General features: G+C 37.7%; 1 protein-coding gene across 2 annotated transcripts; it reads left to right on the top strand.

The window, feature by feature from the left end:
• Positions 1–855: 855 nt before the first annotated feature.
• Positions 856–22,326, top strand: LOC128025989 (protein FAM135A). Of its 2 annotated transcripts, XM_052612639.1 has the most exons (22): positions 856–1,192; positions 1,593–1,648; positions 4,045–4,171; positions 10,110–10,189; positions 11,048–11,187; positions 11,298–11,368; positions 11,535–11,708; positions 11,958–12,084; positions 12,580–12,733; positions 13,629–13,706; positions 14,105–14,154; positions 14,835–14,993; positions 15,624–15,697; positions 15,795–15,949; positions 16,095–17,841; positions 18,982–19,142; positions 19,237–19,328; positions 19,487–19,584; positions 19,779–19,930; positions 20,037–20,147; positions 20,230–20,343; positions 20,571–22,326. In XM_052612639.1, the coding sequence occupies exons 3-22, from the start codon at positions 4,095–4,097 to the stop codon at positions 20,774–20,776; spliced, it is 4,020 nt and encodes a 1,339-aa protein (XP_052468599.1). In that variant the 5' UTR covers positions 856–1,192; positions 1,593–1,648; positions 4,045–4,094; the 3' UTR covers positions 20,777–22,326. The 2 variants fall into 2 exon arrangements, with proteins under 2 accessions (XP_052468599.1, XP_052468600.1); XM_052612640.1 differs by lacking the exon at positions 13,629–13,706 and having other exon boundaries at positions 887–1,192.
• The last annotated feature ends 2,206 nt before the right edge of the window (positions 22,327–24,532 follow it).

The raw sequence follows: 24,532 nt of genomic DNA, 5'->3' as shown, positions 1-24,532 counted from the left end.
CATGCATTTTAGTCTGGGACTAGGCTTAAACCTTGTCTGTGAAACTAGGCATAATAAGTACAACTTAAAACATTAAAAGTGTAAAAAGTGTTTTGAACAACACATTGGTAACTGGCAAAGTTTTGGAATTAAACGCATTTTGTACCCTGATGAAATTATTTAAATCATTATCTAATGCTTACTAAGGACCATTTTTGAGGGAAACAGTGACTATACTGTTCCGTGGTTGTTCCTCATTTTCCAAATGTCTTATCAGGATTTGTGGTTGATGTGTTACATGTCTGTATACATCTTAATCCTGTGAGTTTCTTGTTTGGGAACTTCCATTTCTGCACCTGTAAAGAGCAATTAACATAGAAGTTACTGAAGGTCTAACTTAAAGCACCAAACTAAATCCTATACTGTAATAGGGGAGGGAACAATTTAGGTGTGGTATGGTAAATAAATAAACAAACCTAAACTTAAACCAGCCAGTTATGATTTGCTAGTTTAGCTGGTTTAAGGTAGGCTACTGTCTGGTCACAGTCAGCTGAAACGTGCCAAATCCTCTTTAAACCAGGACTCACATGACCAAACTGAAAGACCAGAAATAGACAAAAAAACAACAACAATAACAACCAAAAAAAACAACAATCATATATGTATTTATATATATTGGTTTTTATTAGAATTATGAGTTTTGCTGTTTTGTTTTGGAAACAATTTAACATTATAGGTTATATAATATTTATCTTTATTGGACATGGCTGTAATTTTCAACACCTTCATAAAACTAAAATGCCTGAAGTGGATCATTATAATTAGGAAGGGACTGAATAACGTTTTCAATAATAAGGGAAGGAATCAGATATTAACGCCTTTGATAGGAACCGGTGTTGTACCGGCTTGTGTGTGAGCGCCTCCCTTAAACTCACTCTTACAACAGAACGCACTAAACACAAGTTTGGACAATATTTATGATCTACGACTCTAACCGCTTGAACATATCAATATGTTATTCCCTTTTTTCTCTCTCTTTATTTTCAACCAGTCTAAATGATCTGTGCTTTTAAGTGTTCTGCGAAGACCGAACATAGGCGAATTTTCAACGGCATGCAGAGGAATTAAGCAGTCGGGTGATCGGAGCGTCGAGGCTGTATCGCTCTGAAATCCAACCCGTGGATTGAGGCCTAAATCCCCACAGCGGATACATGTACGTGTTTTTAATTACTTAACTGCCAAAAATTTGGTAAACTATAACTGTTTGTTGCGTTTCAGGTTGTAGGTTTGATAACGCATCCGTTAACCCACGCAAATAGTGCGCCGTTCGTGAAGGCTGGTTATTTGACAAGCAAAACAGGCTAACGCTAGAGCTAACGTTAACTGTCTTTGAGGACGCAAATTCACACGACATGAATGAAAAACGAAGGCTTTGTTAACAAATCATGTTTAAACCTATGATATTACAGAAATCGATAATATAATACATTAGATAAATACGCTTACTTGTATTATAAAATGGTATCAAATGCTTGTTTAAATGTTTTATTTGAGAAATTTAATAAAATAGCTGTTTTCATGTATTTTATATGTGTTCATGTATTTTTATATAGGATTGTGGTTTATCAGTTGACATGAGGAAAGAAGATACTGAACCGAGTCAGGACGGGTGAGTCAAATAACGTTTACTTTACACTATGTAACGTTACTCAAATCACTGATAAAAATATGTTATTGTGTGTGTATTAATTTTGTGTAAATTAAATCAATCATAGTGGATTAAATAATGTTCCATCATCATTCAGTGAAAACGGATATATTTGTATAAAAATCAAACAACATATTATTCTGAACTGTATTTGATTATTCTAAACATATTTCAATATATTTCAAATGATTCGAAACTTATTGCTGTCAAATGAGTAAAACCTAGTTGAGCTGAAGGATAAAGTCAAAGCTTGATAAAAATGTACTATTAGAAGTTAGTTTTTAGGAGCTGCACTGTCTGTGATCCGTAAATATAGTCTTTTAATGTTATCTAATTATTCTTGTTCTAAATACGCCTACCAAGATTTTTTGTTATATGTTACCATGAATGTTTTTTTCTGTAAACCATGGTAAAAATGCATGGTAGTCATAATTTTTTTGCCCAGGAGAATTAAACAGACACATTCTAATATACGAGAAAAAAAACTGAAGCTTTCATTAAACTTTCATTGTTTTGATTGCTTGAAAACCCGTTTCATCTTTGACCCATGTACATGCCCATAACAGTACAATGTCTGTCCATAAAGTATTTGTCCCATTCTTTTTCTCCGTATTCATCTTAAAATAAACCATTTGGCTTTTGAATGAATCATATAGATGAAAAGAAGCCACAGCATTTGATTTGAAGACCAAAAAGTCAGAACAAAGGTACAACAACGTGAACATTAATTATTGCTATGAATTGTGATCTTTAAGAATTATAGGTAACATAGTATTTCACTGGGAATTTAGCAATCAAGCACAATTTTAAAAGTTGAAATAACAGATATTTGGATTGTACTTAAACATATGGCATACTAAGCTCAACATGAGTTAACTAAAAACGGTGTCCAACAGATTTAACACTTATGTATTAAAGTCTTTAATTTTGAGAGAGAGTGAGCAGATAAAAGCATAAAACAGTAGGACATTCAAGGATATGAACATATCCCAAGCAGTAGGGTCACACTGATATCATAACCTAATTTTCACCGGAACAACTCGGAGGAAGGAAAGTAGCTGCCCTTGCACAAATAAGGCCTGTTTTCTGTTGTTCATTTTTGTGTATGCAATGCTTGACACTGGGGACGGGGCTGTTGTGCTCTTATCACCAGCTCGACACATGTTGGGAAGGAAAATCTAACTGTGGTTGATCTGATTTGACTTGTGGTTTGCATGTGACAGGCAGCTGCAGTTCGCCTCTCATTTAAGGTAGCTAATCTGTATTAATGAAAGCTAAAGCCCCTGATAATGCCACTAAGCGCGTGAAATCCTCCAGAGACCCCCGCAGGCTAGTCTAGCCAGCGTTAGCGGAGGTATTTGCATTGAACCATCTGAAGTGTGCTGGACTTGTCAGGATCTTGCATCACACCTCAGTACTGTACTGTGACTTGCAAATAAGGGTGAATCATTCTGAAGACCTGTGGGGTGTGTGAAAGCATTCTGTGGTAATTCAGAACAAGCACAGGCAGGGCTTAAAGCTGTCATGGTGAAGCGCATCAAGAATACACTGTAGGAATGATATCTTGTATGCAAATCCATGCCTGTTTGCAGACGAGAATGCCGTTGCTATATTTGTGGGGTTTAAATGTCAAGAGGTAGTCAGACTCGTCTGATGAACTTGGGTCAGAGTTGCTTAGTGAAGTGGAAGTTCATGAGGTTTCACTTGTTACTTCAGGTTTTTTACCCAGTTGTCTTGTTTACAGTCGACTTACAAGCAATTTTCAGATTCTGTTCTCTTTCTAGTGTGAGATTTGTTCGTTAAAGTGAGTTGCACATTTTAGAAATGGTTCAGTTTTATGTTATAAATTTGTGTTGTGTAACGAGACATTCAAGTTAGTACATTTAAAGGGATAGTACACAAAAAAAAAAAAGCTGTAATTCTTTCAATCCTGTGTGCTTTTATTATTATACTTTTTTATTATTTGTGTTTCAGTGGAGGGGATGATTATCACTGAACTTGCACTATTATAAAAAAAAAATTGGGGTCAGTAGGATTGTAATAATATTTGATTAGCATTGTATAAATTGTATAATTAAAGACTTTTAAAAGGTGAAAATTCTTACTGGCCTCAAACTTTTGAACAGTAATATTTTAGTCTGTTTCTCACACAGAGAAAAAATTAGTATGCTATTTTGTTAGTAAGCACAGTCGCACATAATATTGAATGCACACGTATGTGCATTTTTTTTTCTTTCACACATATTAATGCATATTTTGGCTAAATTTCAGTGTAGAAATGTGTATTCCAACTTCTTCTCTGGTCCTTCTGCATGTGATGACACAACTGTTCAAATCGTTGATCTGTTCTTCCGCAGTTTTGCTGCCGATCGTTTGAGACAGGCCCTCCTCCAGTCCTGAATCCAGCATGACGGAGGTCCAGGCCACAGTTGAGTTCTCTGTGGAGCTCCACAAGTTCTATAATGTGGATCTCTTCCAAAGAGGGTAAGAACATGTTTTAATACCCTTCTGTTCCACTAAAGATCTCATCCCAGAGAAAGTGTCATTCCAGGTTGGGTTGCACACAGGCAAAATATTTTCAAGGTTTATCTTGCTTGGAATCCACGACTAAAACAACAAAGAAATAGGGATGAACTGCATTTGAGCAAAGTTTGTTTAGTTTATGCAAAAAGAAGGTGGTGAACGATGGAACGTGTTTGTAATAAGATGTTTGGCAAATTTGGAAGGAAGTTAATAGTCAATGATATTGTTCCACATCCCTTTTTAAGTTAGATTTATTTGAATGACACTTCTTGGTCTTCGAGTTGGTCATTTTGAACCTAATTGGTAAAGCCTAGTTTGTTCTTGATATTGAAAATAAAGCTGTTTGTTGTAAAATGCAATGCAGAGCACAAAGCTAAAACTCACCTTAGAAACTTGCAGCCAGCAACTCTCTTCTCCATTTAGGCACTCCCTATTAGGGATGTAACGATTAACCTTGAGCTGGTTGAAAATCGATTAAAATATGTGACGATTCAAATCGGTTGAGATGCTAAACAAATCGTGATTCATTTAGAGGTATGAGTTTATCTGAATGCATGTCTGAGGGGAACTTACTGTCTTTAGAAAAGTTTAGATAGTATTTTTTCTGTTCATCTTGCCTCTGGACAATGCATATTAAAGTTCATAAGTGCAGCACTGCTTCATTTACAGTGGAGACCAAGGAAACACTTTAAGCGCCACCTGCTGGCAGAGTGAATATGCGTCTCATTCAGCTTGTCTGCTGTTTAATGCAGATATTTTTATGTATAGTTTCACAAAACTGAAGTCAATCCATTCTGTTTTTGCTTCTGAATTTTTTAATTATACAAAATATTTTAATGTTGTCATTTAGCAGACACTTTTATCCAAAGCGACGTACAAATGAGAACCATAGAAGCAATTAAAACCAACAAAAGAGCAATACTATGCAAGTGTATAATAGTATATTATTATAGTTATATTTGAATTTCACAAATAAATGTACAGCAATAATAAAAGGACACACTTTTTTCATAATTTGGCTTAAAGGTATAGTTCACTTTCAAATTAAATTTTGGTATGTTTTAGCTTCCCTCAAAGGCATCCAAGATGTAAGTGTCTTTGTTTCCGCAGTAGTTTCCATTTTAATAATATAAGGTCAAACGGTTCTTGTCTGTGACTTACATAATGCAGGTCTATGGTCACCACCTCAAAGAGCATGCACAGAGAAGTCCAAATTAAACAATTCCCCATCGTAAGTACACATTGATGACCTAAGACACGAAACGAGCGGTTTGTGTAAGAAAATGAAAAGTATTTATATAGTTTTTACCTCTTGTACACAACCATGTCCAAGTGATCTGAGGGCGCACGTGCTTCCTGGTCTGACATGCGCAACTTCTGGCTTAGTCTGCGCAAGCGCGGAAAGTGCCGGAAGTGATCTCTCGCACGTGCACGTCACTCATTGTTTACCGTTTACCAAACAATATGCCACCAATCGGCACTGTCTGAAATATAATGCAGTAATTGTAATGAATTAATTGGTTTATAATGCACCCTTTAATCATTGCGATAATAATAAAAATAGAACACATTACTCGCTCTATTGACAGCGTGCCATTGGGTGCCTCTCGCCTCCAGTTTACACGTGGCAAGTCAAGTCACTTTTATTGTCACATCACCACAGCACATATGCCTTTGTAAACACAACGTGCAAAACGCTGCGGCTCAACAGCGGAGTAAACTCAGGATCTTTAGTCAGATACTGTCAATGTCCTCGTCATCGTCTTTTAGTTCTGGCATTGCTATGTTCCATTCGTGACAACATATGATCTCCACTTCTGTTAACATCTCACAGCACTTGCTACTAAAGCACCACCAATTTTGAAGAGATCTGTCTCTCTGAGACGTGCTGCTGCAGCGGATGCTTCCTCCATCACTCTGAGTACTTGATCTGTGTATTCTGGTTCAAATAAATATGGTTTTGAAGAAAATTTCAACGTTGTCTGTTGATATATCGAAATCGTCTTCCATTGTGATTTCCTGTATGTCTAAATATGTTTAGATCTTCACAGTAAAAGGTAACACTTCTGATATCTGTGTAAACAATGAGTGACATACACGTGCGAGAGATCACTTCCGCCACTTTCCGCGCTTGCGCAGACTAAAGGCCCGTTCACACCAAGAATGACGATAACTATAAAGAGAACTATAAAGATAACAATATTAGCATCCACACCAGCGAAGGATATTGTCTGTGGATTCTAAGCGGACGCGCCTCTGCTGCTTTAAATTCTTTGTTTCCTCACACAAACCGCTCGTTTCGTTTCTTAGGTCATCAATGTGTACTTACGATGGGGAATTGTTTAATTTGGACTTCTCTGTGCATGCCAAAAATTAATTTGAAAGTGAACTTTCCCTTTAAATATCATTTTGTTAAAAAAATAAAATTGTGAATTGAATCGAATCGAATCTGGAAATCAAAATCGCAAATCGAAACGTGAGTTGAGTTAATCGTTACATCCCTACTCCCTATGATATCATATTCACTGATATTAATAACGTGCTCTCTTACAGTGCTGTACAGTCTCTCTTTCATTCCTGCCATTGCTTGCCGGCAAGAGTCTCAGCTTCTCTATCTACATGTGTACCAGCTTTTCTTAGAATTCGTAATTTAAGAGTCTTCTCACAACTATTTCTGTTCAGGCACGTCTCACATGTCTGGTTGGACTGTTTTGTTTAATGTTACACAGTTTTATTCTCAATGAGTTTTGAGGGACACCTCAAAATACCTACCTAAGTTTTATTTATTTTTTATTTTTTTTTAAATCAGGACCCTAAATTAACCCTGACCCAATTGCCAAATGAGGGTAAATATATCAGCCTTACTTGCCAGTTGGCTGTTAGATGGCAATTGGAATATGTACAATATGGTGCAGTATAAAGGTACTGTGGCTTGCTTGGTGAAATTTCATGGGCAAAGTCCAGGCATTTCGATATCTGCATATGTGAGGTTGAAAATATTGTATGAAGGAAAACAGTTCCCCATCCAGATTTCAATTGTGTGTTGCAAATTGGTAACTAGAATTCGCCAGTGACCCTTTAATTTGTCAACTTGATAATGATAACCTTTAAGTCTTAACCTGTTTGTTGTAAGTGATATGAGCGAATCAAAGACATTCTGGTGCAGGATGGTTGGCTTTGGGTAAGCAGTTTCAAGCAATTAAGGATGCACTTACGTATAGCTTTATTATGTATGAGCTTCACTAATGTATAGATCATCTAGGCAAACTGAATGCATATTCATATTTAATGTGAGGATGACATGACAAATTGAGGGTAACTGCAGATAGTGCCAAAGAACTGAAATGACCCAGCATGCTATTCAGGTATTTCCTAAACCTAATCTCTCCTAGTCTTATGCTAAGCTTTGAAACATGGGCATTTCAACACACAAGAGCCTAATGGCCCATTCTTGTAACGTGATCTCTAGAGGCTATTGTTCACTATGAAAAGCCACAGTTTTATTCAGCACGGGTAAGAGTTAAGTCACAATGATATATACAGTTCTATTTGCTGGATATCCAAAGCAAAAAAAATTGTTATTTGTGATAAAATAGTTTAAAGGGATAGTTACCCAAAAATAAAAATAGTCATCATTTGCTTACCGTCCTTTCATTCCAAACTTGTATGACTTTCTTTTATGTTCTGAAGAAAAAAATAAGATATTTTGTAGAATGTTGATACCCAAACAGTCTCAGTTCCCATTTCCTTCCATTATATGGAAACAAAAAATTATTATATGGTCAGAGGGAATCAAAAATGTTTGATTACCGACATTATTTAAAATACAGGTGAGTAAATGATAACAGAATTTTCATTCTTAGGTGAACTATCTCTTTAACTTAGTCATAAGTTTATGTAGCGTCACACTTTCTATGTCGCAATGTAAATGTCTAAAGAGTCCATTTTCAGAGCAAAGGAAGAAACTCTATAATGTGTTTATTGTCATTGCTCAGTAGGGTTGTTTGGTGTCAACACAGCAGTTTGCAAGCTCAGGTTAACATTCCACATCTGCTGACATCTAACTGCTGGGTCTAACTAAAACAGCAAGCCATTGGGTTTGCTCAGTTGTTTGACAGGAAGCATAATGCAACCGTCATTCTCCTCTTCAGCTCCTGCAAGGGGACTGGTTGTTTGTTCCTGTTCTCAGATCTGTTTTCCGGCCAGTTGGTTATATTCTTACCTATCTCCTCGCTTCCACATAAGTGCCTCTGTGTGCTTTTGGTGTCATGATATTATTATCAGAAGGATAATTGCAGCTCTATTTTGGTTGCCTGAACTTCCTCTTTAATTGCAAATGCATGGGAAGATGGAGAACAGGAAATAAACACGAGCTGTGTGGATACAGCCACGTTCAGGAGCTTTCTGATATGCTCCGTGTGTCCCGATTATTCAACCGAGCTCTGATGAGTAGAAATGAGGAACTGAGAGGGTGTGAGATGTATTTGACAGTCATAGTGGCTTTTTCCATTCTAAGAACCACAGAAAGAAGAAAAGCTGACCGGTTTCTTTTAAAGGGGGGGTGAAATGCTATTTCATGCATACTGAGTTTTTTACACTGTTAAAGAGTTGTATTCCCATGCTAAACATGGACAAAGTTTCAAAAATTAAGTTGTACGTTTGAAGGAGTATTTTTGTTCCAAAAAAACCTCTTCCGGTTTGTCACAAGTTTCGGAAAGTTTTTCGAGTATGGCTCTGTGTGACGTTAGATGGAGCGGAATTTCCTTAAATGGGTCTTAAGGGCACGTCTGCCGGAAGAGCGCGTGCTCCCGTATAGCAGAGCACTGAGAGGCTGAGCACAGCCTGATCAGAGCGAGAGCGTCGCGAAAAGTCACAAAAGAAGTGTGTTTTTGGTTGCCAGGGCAAGACAACCCTGCACAGATTACCAAAAGAGAAACAGCATGGATGGAGTTTATTTATACGGAGCATCAACGGAGTTGTGCAAGTGTTTTTGTTTGTTCCCTGCATTTCGGATTGCACATCGTTTATTTCTTAAGGATAATGCAGTCCCAACGAAAAAGGGTCACGGTCGTGTGTTGGAACTGCATGCGGTGAGTAAAACTGCTTCAAATATCTCTGTGTTATTAACTTAGCTATCAGCGCGTAAGCACATCAAGTAAACAACATGCGATGTTGTCATCAAACTGCACTTTCCACATGTACAGCTTAAAAAAAAAAAAGACGACATAAAGTGGAACTTAGTCATTTTCCAAAACCGCTAAGCAAATATATACAGTTTCAGTACATACCACATATAGACGTCGTTGCTGAAGCTGCTCTTGTTAAATTTCAGCCTCTGGATCTGTGTCACCGCTTCCAAACGCTCTCAACACAAAAGCCTACTAGCGCTCGTGATTCTTTAGCTTTGCCCACACTTCACGCCTCTAGGCGCTCGTGTTTTTCCGGGAAAAATCGGTACAGACTATCTTTCTCTTATAAATATATTTATGAAGGATGCAGTACTACTCTATAGGTACTCAAGATTAACAGGATATTGAGTGAAAACGAGCATTTCACCCCCCCTTTAAAATACAATGCAGAAACAATTTGGTTTCAAGAGGTTTGTTTGTGTTATTGGTTCATAAACTGCACTTTTCTGTTGAAAACTGTATCAGTATTTTCTGTATTTAATATATTCAGAGTCTGACAGTCTTTCTTTTTTTTTTGCATCACTAAATCATTCAAGGCATCAAAAAAGGATATTTTAGATCTGCATTTCAGTCCATAATAAAATTTAGTATTTAATTTTGTGTTTTTTAATAGTGAAAAAGTAGGTATACATTTTTAAACATGTATAATGCTTTGCTTGAGTTCTTAAGCTTATTTTGAACACTCTTTGTTTTCTTGCATGTGGTGACAGGTTTTATCAGATCCGAGCCAGTATGAAAGTGCCCCCACGGATCCCGCAGAGGGTGGAAGCCAGTCTGCTGCATCCCACAGGTAAAATCACTCATCCATCTCAAATGAACATGTCATGTCAAGATGCCATAGAAATATAAATCAAGGGACCAAAAAAACATTAAGCTAGAAACTATGCTGCTAGCAGTTTGCAATGTCAGTCCTAGTTTTAATGTATGTATGTGTTCTGGATCATTGTTTGGTCAATTAGATTTTTACTTATGTCTCATTCCATTTTGCCATTAATGTGAGTGTGCTGAATCTGCATTACTAAAGACAAATAAAATGTGTCAGCCAGGTAAATTATTAGTTTTACCTCCTTAGAGGTTTCTTCAGGCTGTGTATTTCAAAAGAATGCAGATTATCTTCAGTTATGAGAGATAATCATCTAACTTCCTCATAAATTTAGCCTACGGCTCTCTTAATATTACATCAACATTCACCTCAGGGCCTACAGTGTTTGACAGTGGGTTGAAAGAATCTTTGCCTGCACTTTAACAGACTCTGTGTTTGAGTTTGTAATGTCTTTCCCTGTGTTGAGAAGCTTTATTATCTGTCCAGTGATTTCTCGTAGAAGTATCAGGGCAGTCTGTATGATGGATGTTTGTTTAAATTTTATCTATTAGCTTTACATTTGAAAAGAATGTTGGTTCACATTGATAACAGTTAGATGCAAGATGCACAAACACATTGTTGGTGCACTTTTTCGCACTATGCGAGAAATACAACAAGGCGGAAAGATTTTCTGAGAACAGAACAATTTAAATTTTAAGGAATAACAGCAGTTATTTCCATTCAATCATTGTGCGGGTTAATTGATTTTATATAGTTTTACATGGAAGAGTAGCACCTGTATTTCTGTGCTTTGTAATGCCCTTCTAATATGTTATCATCCCACAGGTTCAGATCTGGCTTTCCCAGCATCAGTTCAAGATGATGTGGTCTGCAGCAAAACCTTTCAGATCCTTTATAAAAACGAGGAAATTGTAGTCAACGATGTCCTCGTATTCAAAGTGATGATGCTGCTAGATGCAAAGAGGGTGAGCCAATCTCATGACTCAAACAACATGCACACTAAGGGTTCAGTGATAAAATCTGCCTCTGTATGCATCACTAGCGATGGTGGTGATGGTATTTTCTTCCCCTGCAGGTGGAAGAGTCCTTAAATGAAATGGACTTTCAGATGTCGTTGGACCTGTTCTTCACCGATGGCGACTACTCGTATGTAGAAGGATAACTGAATGTTTTTTATAGAGATTATCCTATAACATTTAATGAAGATTTTGCTATTGCTCATATTTAGAGTTTGGGATTTGAACAAACAAAAACTATTACCTAAAACAGTTGTTTCACATGATTCACAGTGTTTGTATTTGTCTGGGTTCAGGCCCGAGGACCAGAGTCCTCTCCAGAGCATCAGCAGTCGAATGCTGCATTTGCACTTTAGCCTTCACAGAGGCATCCATCAGCACGTCAACGTCATGTTTGACTATTTCCATCTGTCTGTCATCTCTGCCACTATCCACGCATCACTGGTGGCTCTGCATCAACCTCTAATCAGGTCAGAAGTACACTTAGAACTGGACATACTGAACATAATAGTCATTTTGAATATGTCACATGCGAAGACAGTAGATTGAGTTCTATAGAGTTGTGAGATGTGCTTCTCAGGCCAGACAAACACATAAAAAGCCTTTACAATAAAGGGGCAAATACATTCAAATGGTGCAAATTATCAAAATTGTGCTTTTATTTTAAAAGCAGCAGAAATGTGTGTACTGTATTTGACTGTCCGTGTTTGTCCCCTTAGTTTCCCACGGCCAGTCAAAAGCACCTGGCTGAATCGGAATGCTCCGGCACAAAGCAAAGACTCTCTCATCCCAACGCTGGAGTGTGTGGTGTTCAGTAACACCTACGTCAAGCAGCTGTCCTCAGATGTAAGAATACATGCACACACACACACACAAATATCCTTACTAAAACCAGTACAACATCTAATGTGCAAGAGAGCTAAAATGTCTACACACATAAATAAAATTTTAGCTAAATGACTAAAGTGTATTTTTCATTTTATTACAGTTAGTCTAAAACACTTTGCTGACATTGCATTTGCAAAGCAAAGTACAGTGGCAGTGATTTTCTCATACCAGTGAGAGCTTTAAATCTGTCCGTAAATACACATCATGTAACTGAAAGGCTTGAGCTGTTACTGTAAATGAGATGATGTAACATTTGCATTACAGAAATTCCATTGGACCATAGTGAGCTCTAGAGTTCACTTTTATAGCTTTATTAAATACAAAACTTTTCTCGAATGTAAAAGATTCTATCACTGAGGGGAATTGATTATTATGAAAGTGCAAAAACTCTTAATGCTCTTGCAGTTCACACAACGTTCAGTGATGCATTAAGATCTCTTTCGTGATTTGCAGGGCAAAACCTTCCTGGTATCGGATCAGTGCCTACAGCATGCCTTCAGCCTTCACCAGAACATGTGTGCCAACTTGCTGCGTGCATATCAGGGTCTGTTCTGCTATTTAACCTCCCTGACCAAGAATCTGCCCGCATCTCAGCGCATAGAGCTAGGTATGTAGTCCATCAGGGCTGAAAAAAATAAAAGTCTTGTTTCCAAATGAGTTGGAAGGCTAAAATTATTTATTTTTACACTGCACTTCAATTATTGACCCTGTATAAAGCATTTTTGTAGCTGATTGTTTTGCTTAAATTAGTTTTGAAGGGTGTCGTTTTAAAAAAAAAATGCAGCCTTGGTGAGCATTAAAAAATGTCCACAAATGACCAAAAGACTACAGGAAATTGGTGTGGAGAATTTAGGGAGAATATTTAGAAGATCTTATTAGGGCGAAAAATAGTTTTTGAATTTTTGCGAATTTTGTGATTTATTTTCTTTCAAATTATATGTGATTGTTGATTACATTTAAAAATGTATATATTAATGTTTTATGTTATTTTGTTATATATTTTTTCATAATATATATATTTTTGCATATTTCCTTCCTCATACTGTTATATATATTTGTTTTTACTGTAAATGCATTGGCTCATTTGCTTTCACATATTAATATATATGTTTTTATATTATCATAGCCCATCAGATCACTGAATACTCACTCACACTAATCCACTCATTCACTTGAATAACTTTTTAGAGACTTTTGGAGACCTGCTGTTATTTACCTGCATATTGTATGCCTCGTTCTTATGTATAGTATGTATCAGCATGCGGATGCTTTTATCTCCTGTTTTTGTGTGTTTGCACCTCAGACCTAGTCTTTAATACGACTTTCCCTCCAGAACTTTCGCTGTAAGCCCTCACTTACTCATTCAAAGCTAAACTACTCACCCCTTGCTGCTTCTGACAGTGACTGAACTTGCATGTATTTGAGGGTTCATTTTGAGCTCAAACAGCTAAAGGTGAGAGTGAAAGTTTTAAACGTGCCTATATGTGCAATCCCACCACTAGCCAAGCCCAGCATGCAGGTCCTTTATGAACGAGTTCTCAGAAGACCTTACCCTCGAGGCCAAAGTCACGTCTACATAGGTATGTCCCTTCAAAACCGACCCTCAAAATAGCTCCACATACCTCTTGCCTTTCATTCGTGACTTTTTTTTTTAGCTCTCTTTCTTTCTTTCTTTCTTCCGTTTCCCCTAACGTGGATGTTTGTCAATGGCAAGTGTCCTTCAGTGAGGGACCTTTTAGATCAACTTAGTCCTACTTTCCTTTAGTAGTATCTCAGGTTGACTTGGGATCAGTCTTATTGCTTGAAATTTGCTGGTATTCTGTGTCCTCTGACTCCTACTTCCTGTGCTGTTGATCCTCTAGATCCCTCTCATGTGCTGTCAATCACAGGCTCTTCAGACAGACCCTTCTCTCTCATTCACTCTATGCTGCTCCTGTTGGAACAATATTTGAACTGCTCTTTTCTTTTCTTTCATTAGAGGAACTTGATGTGGAGGCCCGGCTTGATGAGCTTTGTGAACAAGTCAAGGTATGTCATAGTTGAAAATCATTTAATGCAAAAGAAATGGAAAAATACTGAGCAGGATGTGTTCCAAACAAGTAAACACAAACTTTATTAGAGGGTGCTTTTACCGTCTGGCAACATCTGAAAAAAACGGGATTTTGTTATTTTTCCGTTTTTTATCAGTGATGCAACATGGTCATATATAAGTTGTTATTATCCAAAAGTTTGGAAAGTGAATAATCCAATAAGAGTTTTATCATTTATTTCTTTTATAATATGTTCTATTTTACATGTTTTGTGAAGATGTTTTTTGTTTAGAAAAATATTTCTTTACATTTATTTTACCTGAAGTATTAAATAATCTAAAGTGTGTGTGTGTGTGTTTTTTTTTTTTATCAATTCCAGACATATCATGAACTTATTGTGAATAATGTGTTTTGGTTATGCATCACATTTTTTAAAGTGTTTAATTCACTGAATTATTCAAGTAGTGAATAATGACTTATTCAGGTCATTACAGCTTGGTTATTTAATGTACAAAGGACACATGTAGCCGCAACGCGTAGATGTACCTCTCACCAAAAGAGTTTTAACGTATGAAGCCAGTGATGCAATAAAGGCTTTTTTACTTTTCACTATACATTTCGAGTGCCTTGGAGTTCTAGTTCTTAAATATATGGCTCTTTGTGTATGTGATCTTGTAGCAGAGGGGAGAGAGCCCAGATGAGTTGGCTGAACTGGTGAACATGAATTTGGCGCAGCTATGCTCTCTGCTCATGGCATTGTGGGGGAATTTCCTGGAAGTGGTGTCCCTGAATGAGCGTGTCTCTGAGCTGTTGGCTCAGGAGCACCATACATTACGGGTGAGTTCTCTGAGATTTCTTATTACCATTGCAAATTCTACTTGCATACTTTAATCGGAGCAGCACGCGAGCGTCAAGCAGGAGCATCATGTGAGCAGCACTGAAGTGATGATTTTGGGACCTAATCTATATTTGCTGCTCAAGTTCAATTAAAGTGACCGCGCACTGTTGATGGACAAAATAAATGTGATTTCACACAAAAAAGTGCTAAAAATGCACAGAATAAGCGACGTAAGCAGCACGTTCTATATCAAAATCTGACTGAAAAGACATGATCAGAGCTGTTTTTATTGTTTACCATTTACATATGTATCAACAAACAAACTTTCAAGTTTGTAACTGACCAACTTCTAAAACAAATGTATAGTTATCTCTGTAAAGAAATGTGTAGCTTTGGAGCAGTTACTGTGATGCTGTACACGTGTTTCCTGTGTGAATACTCTCACTGGTCTGCAGCTGCAGTGAAGATGAAGTTACACTGACGCAAATCTCAAGCTTTCGTTGTGAAACGGGCACTACATTCTGACACATTTTGTAATGCAAAGATACATGAAATTGATGCTGCATAGTTGGAGGTGTTTGTGCATAGTATATTTCTGGCTTTATGTATGTTGTATTTATAATTTTTAGGTGCAAAGATTTGCAGAAGCTTTCTTTTGTCTTGAACACCCAAGACAGAGTGCACTAGCCTACCAGGAACTACAGTACGTCTTAAAATATAATTTCTGTGATGTAGTTATTTTGCGCACAGAAAAGATGTGAATACTCATTATAATTCAAATGAACTACTTAATTTAACAGTGCTCACAGTCACCAGCAGATGACCACAGCTATTAAGAACTCCTCCTACTTCTTGTCCTTGCCACCACTTCCTGTTGAATGTGCAGATCTTGATGGTGATGTGAACTCCCTACCAATCATCTTTGAGGACAGATATTTGGAATCGGTTACCGAAGGTGTGTATAACGGCTCCTCTGGATTGATAACGTGATAATCTTTGATTATCATTTTATCCATCAGCTCATATAAAAAAGATTTGTTCCAGCCTTTGGATAAATAGTCTGTTAAATGACTACTTACCATATTTTTTCTACCCTGAAGATCGCGATGGTCCATGGCTTGGTCTCCACAACAACAGGAGTGGCTCTGTGTCCACTAAAGCAGACAGGTCCAACTCAAAGGACTCTATTGCTAGTGGATTGGGAGGCCTTGGTCCGTACCCAGATAAGCAGCAAACTGCCCTCGCCACGGCTTGGCCTGAGCAAAATGAGCCTCCCCTCAAATCCAAAGCCAAATCTATCAAGCTGAAGAAGAACACCAAGACTGAAAATTCAAAGAAGCTGATCAGGCAAAGCTCCAAAGACTCTGTGATCCTCACAGGCTACAAGAACTTGAAGGTTCCTCATGGTGAACCAACCACCAAGTCCAAAGAAGTAGACACTCAGTGCACTCCAAAAGGCGAGCTCGATGACATAGGCAAATACATCTTCCAGAATGAAACTGCAACCACACGTTGTGCTCCAAATACAAGTGACATTCAAGGCAACGTCGGTATCCAGAACGACAGCTTTTCCAATCTTTTGAGTTTGCAAATGCAGGCTAGGCCCCAGGCTGGTACTGGAGCAGAAGCCACACAAAGCGCAGCTGCCAGAATTGATTTGACACATCCACCTGCTGGGCTCAGACATATAGATGTAAAGCCGAGCGACAAGGACCCCTACCAGGGTGAAAAGGTCACCATTCTCTTACCGCACCACTCGGATCCAACCGCCAAGATGGACGTTCCAGAGTTCAAGAGTCGATTCGGGGACGGTGCCATGTTCATCGGAGCTTGTGGAGCTGTGTTGAGGAGTGATTGTGTTCCTCAAGGCTCCTCCAGGCTCTCAGACTCAGGAATCGAAAGCGAGCCCAGCTCTGCAACACAGCTAGCCCCATTCTCTCCGTCTCCTTTTGCTTCTACTAGCCTGGAGCCGCCAACAGAGCCGATTCTACCAAGTGCCCACCAGAGACCATCTCCTCTTAGCCCTGCCTCCAGGGGAGCCACAGCATTGGAGGGTGTGAATCCAGAGAGCACCAGCGGCATTAGTGGAGTCCAGTCTTCCCTCACCTCCATTAATTCACTCCCCTCGGATGATGAGGTGGAGACGGAGGTCACTAGCAGAAAGTCCAGCATCCTGGTGCAGGAACAGAGCCTCATATTTTCAGGAGAATCTCACAACCTCGTGTTATCGAGCTCTAGAGTTTTGACTCCACAAAAAGCTTCCATCAGTCAAGGAGATGAGGACTCTGCTACCCAGTCCTGCTGTGAAAATAATGCTCCTGACAGGCCGTCAGGAGCTAGTGGGACCGATCTTCCAGGTGGTGCAGCTTCAGGGCCAGAAGCATGTAGTGAGCCTCAGACGACTGCCCAATCCAGTACATCGGTCACCAGCAGCACGGACCTGGTGAAGAAAGGCTTTGTGGAGAACTACTTTGGCTCACGTTCCAGCACTGATATATCTGAGATCAGCCCACTGGAGACTGCAGCTGTAACGCTGGGGATCCAGACTTGCACAAATGCTCCTGACAAAGAGGATGAAGAGGAGGAGCAGGATCATGAGATGATTGAGAACGGTTTCTACGAGGAGACCGATGGGTTGGTTTATGTTAATGGACTCCCAGAGGAGGAAGGAAGGTGTGAGGATGGGGGAGCAGAGGGAAAGACCCTTTTTTATAATCAACTGGGATTGGAACAGCTCCAGGAAACCTACACCCCCTCAGCCAGCCTGCAGACACTGCCTCCTGGACCAGCACCATCCAGCAATGACCTCTGCTGGTACAAGATCGCTCCCACTGCTCAGATGACAGCGTGAGTTTTCTTTTTTCCCTTCCTTTTTGAAGTTTGTCATGCATGGGAAATGAAAAAAAAAATATTGCCATTTGTTTTTCCACTGCGAGACAAATTTTCAGGATTGTTTGATGAATAAAGGTTCAAAGGGACTGCATTTTTAAATTAAAAACTTTAACTTTATTTTTTAACATTAATGTTATAAATGTCTTAAATGTCACTTTTGATTACATTAATGCATCCTTACTGAAAAAATATATATAGTTCTCGCATAGCCAGACCTTCAGACTGAAGGTCTTGAATTCATGGCAGCTTTCATTGGCCAAGGGCTGCCTATGAGGCTTTTTGACCGACATGTGCAACAACCAATCACAGTTTGTTTCATTCATCGTCACATTTCGAGTCATGGAAATACTGCCACAATACCACATCGGTGTGTAAAAATCTAGAACGTATTTTAAAGATGCTATGCTTTGAACTTTAAATATTTCACATACTTTTGAAACTTCAGTGTTTAGCTGATCCTGATAAGCGCTCATCGTCACCGTTGTAAATACGGCGGCTTTCTTCTTTCGTGAGAGGGTTTGGCGTCACAGTATCTTTGTTTCCAGGCATAACGTTACAGAATGTGGCACATGTCTCGGGGAAATCCTTTTAGAATTCAACCGTAACGACTTCGACACTTCTGAAGTGTTTCCACTTTTGTGTCCTATATGCATCAGACGTTTAGCAAACGGTCCATGGCTGAGACTACACTCGGTCTATTATATCGATGTTTATATTCATTTTAATGTGAAACAACAGCCATATAGCTTTAGGGATTGTTTATGCTACTCCCCCAGGTAATGGCATCTTTTATTTAAATTTTTCTAAATATTTTGCAGTAATTTAATGCAAATTAATATAATAAATGTTACATCAATAATGGCAAATAACAGTAGATTTAAAAGATATTGCAAATGCTGTTTCACGTTGCGTTTAAGTTTGGATCCTGTTACTACATTAAGACATTGTTAGAACTATATTAAAGAAAGCAGCATTAAAAGCTTCATTTTGCTTATGCATAATACATAGAAACTGCACATTGTAGATACAAGAACAAATACTTGAGAGTAGATTCCGGTTTTGTCTCACATTTTGAATGTGTCTTTGAATCTTTAGGTTTGCCCAAGCAAAAGAGGATTTGAAGCAACTTAATTTACCAGGCTTCCTGTACAGTGAGGTGGCAGATCTGGCGTCCACTGTGCCATATTTCAGCATGGACGAGGATGAAAACTGTGACGAGGGCATACATCTAATAGTGTGTGTACATGGTCTGGATGGTAAGCATCTCTAGATATCGGTATATACTATTTATAACTGAGTCCCAATCTACAGATTCAGATTATTTTATAACGATTAAAACGATTTCTTTAGGTAACAGTGCAGATCTGCGTCTAGTGAAGACTTATCTGGAGCTCGGTTTGCCTGGAGCTCGTATAGATTTCCTTATGTCAGAACGCAATCAGGTAAGCTGCAGAACATTCCCATGAACAAGCACTGGGTTTAGGGCACTTTCTAGAATTAATGAAGTGTGTGTGTGTGTGTACTGTATGTATGAAGTATATGTAAAATCACTGATAAAGAGTTGATAAATGATAAAAACCAATTTCTTTGGTTATTCAAGAATGACACATTTGCTGATTTTGAGTCCATGACTGACAGACTTTTGGACGAAATTGTGCAGTACATACAAATCTACAACCTCACGGTTTCCAAGATAAGGTAAGACCTTTTCCTCAAACTCAAATATATGCGAAAGTAAAACTCAGCTATGAAAAAAAAGCATCACAGTATCACTCTACTAATTGAATTTTAATTTGACCTTGTTGATAAATCGGAGTTGAAAAATACGAGCTTGTCAAAGCTAAAACACATCTTGCCTCGGAATGACAGAATTGCCATGTTGTCTTTGACAGTTTTGTGGGTCATTCTCTGGGAAATCTGATTGTACGCTCAGTGCTGACGAGGCCCAGGTTTAAGTGTTATCTCAGCAGACTGCACACATTTCTATCTCTGTCTGGACCACATCTCGGCACTCTGTACAACAGCTCAGCCCTCGTCAATACCGGTAACCCATCCGCATCAACTCAGCAGTTTTCTGAAGACAGTCATTTATGAGCTATTCCTTTTAAACCGCTTTTAGGAACCACTTTCTCATTTTTCCTATGCGTCAGGGTTGTGGTTTATGCAGAAGTGGAAGAAATCTGGCTCTCTGCTGCAGCTGACCTGTCGCGACCACTCTGACCCACGCCAGACCTTCCTCTATAAGCTAAGCAAGAAAGCAGGTGAGTGTGACGTTGTTATGCTTCCACCAAGCTGATGTTAGTTTGGGTTTCTCCCTTTCCAAACCCTTAAACTCTGTTTCAGGTCTTCAGTTCTTTAAGAACGTGGTGCTGGTGGGGTCTCTTCAGGACAGATATGTCCCCTATCACTCTGCTCGAATCGAGATGTGCAAAACAGCCTTAAAGGACAAACAGACTGGTGAGAATTAAAGGAACAGTAGTTTTAAAACCATTTATTTACCCTCTATTTACTTAAAATGTTTAGGGTCAGGAGTTTTTTTTATTTTTTAAATTTAAGCAAGGATCAAGATCTTAGGGACAATGTCCAAGCTTTTAGAATTTTAATTGAATTTCACTGCGTCTAACAACATATTTCTCTCCTTTTCTCTCTCCTTTTTATAAATCTTTATCATCTTGTGTGATCAGGTCCCGTGTATGCTGAGATGATCGAGAACCTTCTACTTCCTGTGCTTCAGAAGAAAGACTGTACTCTGGTGCGTTACGATGTCATACATGCTCTGCCCAACACCGCCAACTCCCTGATTGGCCGGGCAGCCCACATCGCCGTCCTGGACTCTGAGATTTTCCTGGAAAAGTTCTTCCTGGTGGCAGGGCTCAAGTTTTTTCAGTAGCCTTGCTAGACCAGTAGCGAATACCTCACTGCAAACGGATGTTTTTCTGGTTCTTTTTTTTTTTTCTCACGGTTTTAAGTATGCTCTTGGAGGTAAAGCAAAATATATCAGTGTTATTTTTGTTGTCGATTTAGTTTCTATTCAAGTCGGTTGTGAATGTAGAACTTCTCTTTTGTATTTTTCTTCTGGCATTTTTTTTGTAATATCATTTTAATGGTTTATTCATTTTAAAGAAAATCAAACCTCCCAAGTTTTTTGTTTGTTTGTTTGTTTGTTTGTTTTTTTCCAGTTTTATTTATGTACAACATACATTTTTACCATTCTACCTTATGCTGAACTGGAAATGTAGCTGCTAAAAAACAATGAACTATTTATTTGGGCTGGAAATCCAGGTCATTTTCATGGTAAAAACATGTTCACTTGAACGTTTTGGTATCTAAGGTTGGCTGGCATCCGAACTGCATAAAACATATTTTCTATTAAGAAAATGCCATTTGACTATACATTTTTTACAAAATTATCATTTTTATTGTTTTTTTTTTTTATTTTTTATTTACAATGTCAAAGGCTTCCTGAACCTAGACGAACGTGATTGTAGCTGAAACGAAGCAGCCTTGGACCGCGTGTAGGTTTTATACTAAGTCTCTGGTGCCCAATGCATTTTCATGCACAATCTTGACCCAGCCTGGTGTTGGGTGGAGAAAACCAACGCTTAGCATGTTAGTATATATATATTTTTAACTATTACAGGGGATACAGATAACTAATTAACAATGGGCCAAGTGTGTGGGATAGATGGTTAGTCAGTTGAAAACAGCACATATACTAGTAATCAGATCACATAGTTGTGGGAAAGTATGTTCAGTTTCCTATGAAGGAATTTGTTGATGCTTGTGTGTAAAAATACTTATAAGACATTTAAATTATCCAGTTTTTGTTTAAAGGGTTTTGTAACATGGACTCCACATTTCATTAAATGTATTCGCAATAAATGTTTTTTGTTCTTTTTTTTTTTAAATGGAAGCTTTGTTTTCATGGATTACTGTATTTATTTTAAATTAAAGGAATAGTTCCAAACCTGTGGAAGCCAAGTTCCATAATGTTAGGTAATTACAATCCCCCTTGTACCTTTATCTGTCCCGTTTTGTACATTTTGTATCTTTCAGTTGTGACTTGATTTCAAGAGATGACTTGTGCGCTTACCGTATATCATGTTTTTTTGTGTGTGTGTGTGTGTGTGTGTGTGAAGTCATACAAAAGCATTGTGTCTTAAGTTACATTGAACACTAATACAAGATAATGTAATACTTATTATACAACACACCACTTTTATGATACTTTTATTGGGTTTTTGGTCTTTCTATAAACTACTTGTATGTATAAAAAAAAGTTGCATGTCATTGACATTTTCTTCTCTAGATGGCACTGTTTACTAGCTCTCGGACATTTGATACTGTTCTGATGAATTTCGTAATACTTAGAAGTGTTATTTTAGTTTCATTGAGATACTATTATTATTTTTGTTAATTTTGAATTAGTTTTTATTATTTTCCATTTTTAATGCTTTTATTATGATTTATTTACATTTTATTATTTTTAATTTTTTTCGTTTTGGGGTTTGTCTATATAATTTTTACTAATTTAAATTTACTAAATGAAAAATTAGAAATGTTGCCTTGGCAACTAGCTAAATTAAGTCCATCTCTATTGTATTTATTATCTTAGTTTTACTTAACTGTAATAACTTGGTTTTATATTTTGTGATTAAAAAGGTAAGATTTAAATGCAACTTGAAACATCAGTGAATTATCGAACACATTTTGATGATCATGATCATGTATAATAGAAATGTTTACTCCCTCTGTAGTGTTTTTGCTGCATGCGGCCTCTTGAAACCTACTGATCTTTGGAATGTGGGGTCACCATGGAAACCTTAAAGACCTGAATGAGAGCAGTACCACCCCCAGTTCTCCAGACTCCCTCTCGAGTGCCGGATTGGTGATGGAGGATGATGTCATGCGGTCCGGCCAGAAAAAAAAAAAGCCAGAGATCGAAGGTCATGTGAATATGATCACAGCAGGGGTCAGTGGTTGAAAACAGCACACAGCTATTTTCCTCGAGACCATTAGGAGGCTGAAATTGGCCAGACAGCGGACATCTTTTCAGCACAATGGAAACAGAGGATAACTCCTATTGGCCTGTCATGAACCTTAACGGACCCTTAATCACCCCACATACACAAACAGCATGGCTCCTCTTATTCTGCAGACTGATCAGACCTCCAGGGGGTTAACTGTGGGATGGGGGTGGTCTCCGCCTCCCTGAATCAGTGTAATCTCAGACAGGTTCATGCTGATCTTGATTGTTATGGGTTTAATCTGACCCAGGCAGGTCCAGAGATTTCATTGTTATTGCTTAAAGAAGAGAAAACCCTGCTAAAGTGAAGAAAAAATATTTCTGCACAGTTTTGCACATATGGTGAACAGCACACAGCTGATTCGTTAATTCAGGAGCCTATACTGCAGCACAATATATAATATAATAATTTCCACCAAAATAATGTAGCTACTACAGATATTGTAGTTTTAAAATCATGAACTAATATGGGCTTTCTTTTAATCAATGTTACGTTTCAGAATGGTTTTAATACATTTAATTATTTAGATTAGATTAGATTCAACTTTATTGTCATTATGCAGAGTACAAGTACAGAGCTAATGAAATGCAGTTAGCATCTAACCAGAAGTGCAAGAATATAGTGTTTTATATACATAAAAGTGCAGAGTAAGTAAAGCTATGATATACAGAATGTACAGTGGAGTTGCTATATACAGTATTGAGCAGAGTATATACAGATTATAAATATGAATGCAATGTAGATATTGTATGTACATTATGAACAGAGCAATGAAGGATTATATATACATTGGTATATATAATACATTTATTAAGCATTTTTTTCTTTACAATATGTTTTAAACACATTTGTTAGATATGTGAATCTGTTTTCTCTGGAATTGTTCTGTTGTTTGTCATATATTACACCATTAAGCTTAAGCATTTTATATTGAGCATTTTGTCTTTGTACAGTCGTTACAGTTACAGCTGAGCTCATTTTCTTTCTATAGAGTCCACTTCACTGTTGTTTACAATATAAAACGAATGCAAAACCTTTGGCTAACTTTTCATTAGAAAATAATTTAGCATTATTTAGCATTTATATGTAGTTCTATAACCGAGATAAAAGGTTTCAGAGGATCCATGTCAGCTTGTAACCTTATTACAGTCATACACATTTTATTATATTATGTCAGACCTCTAACAATAGGCTAGCTATAATAAGGCTACAAGAGCTGTGTTAACTTTTAATTTTAATTGATGTATTTATTTGAGATTGCAAGAGGTTTCATGTTCTTTGATTGTAATTTATTTATTTATGACTGGTGAAAAGAAGGTTTCAGGATCCTTGACCGGTTGTAAACTACTTTTGTAGTCGTAAAAATTTATTATTTTTGACGATAATAAGAAGCTTACAAAAACAATAATAGTCCGATCTGATCACCTATGTTTTTAGACGAAAGCAGTTTATTCATGGTGAATATTTGTAGTTTTTGCAACGTGTTTTACAAGGCCCGCATGACAAGTAAACAAGCTTAATGCATTTTACACTTAATCGATTTATACAAAACTTTACTGCATTTTTTTCATCACAGCAACAAAATGCAATGTGTACAGTTAAACTCACACACACTACTA

Source organism: Carassius gibelio, chromosome A13 (genome assembly GCF_023724105.1).
Source record: "Carassius gibelio isolate Cgi1373 ecotype wild population from Czech Republic chromosome A13, carGib1.2-hapl.c, whole genome shotgun sequence".
Classification (NCBI taxonomy): domain Eukaryota; kingdom Metazoa; phylum Chordata; class Actinopteri; order Cypriniformes; family Cyprinidae; genus Carassius; species Carassius gibelio.
Note: the sequence above shows the minus strand (reverse complement) of the source record. Positions and strands in the feature narration are given on the sequence as shown.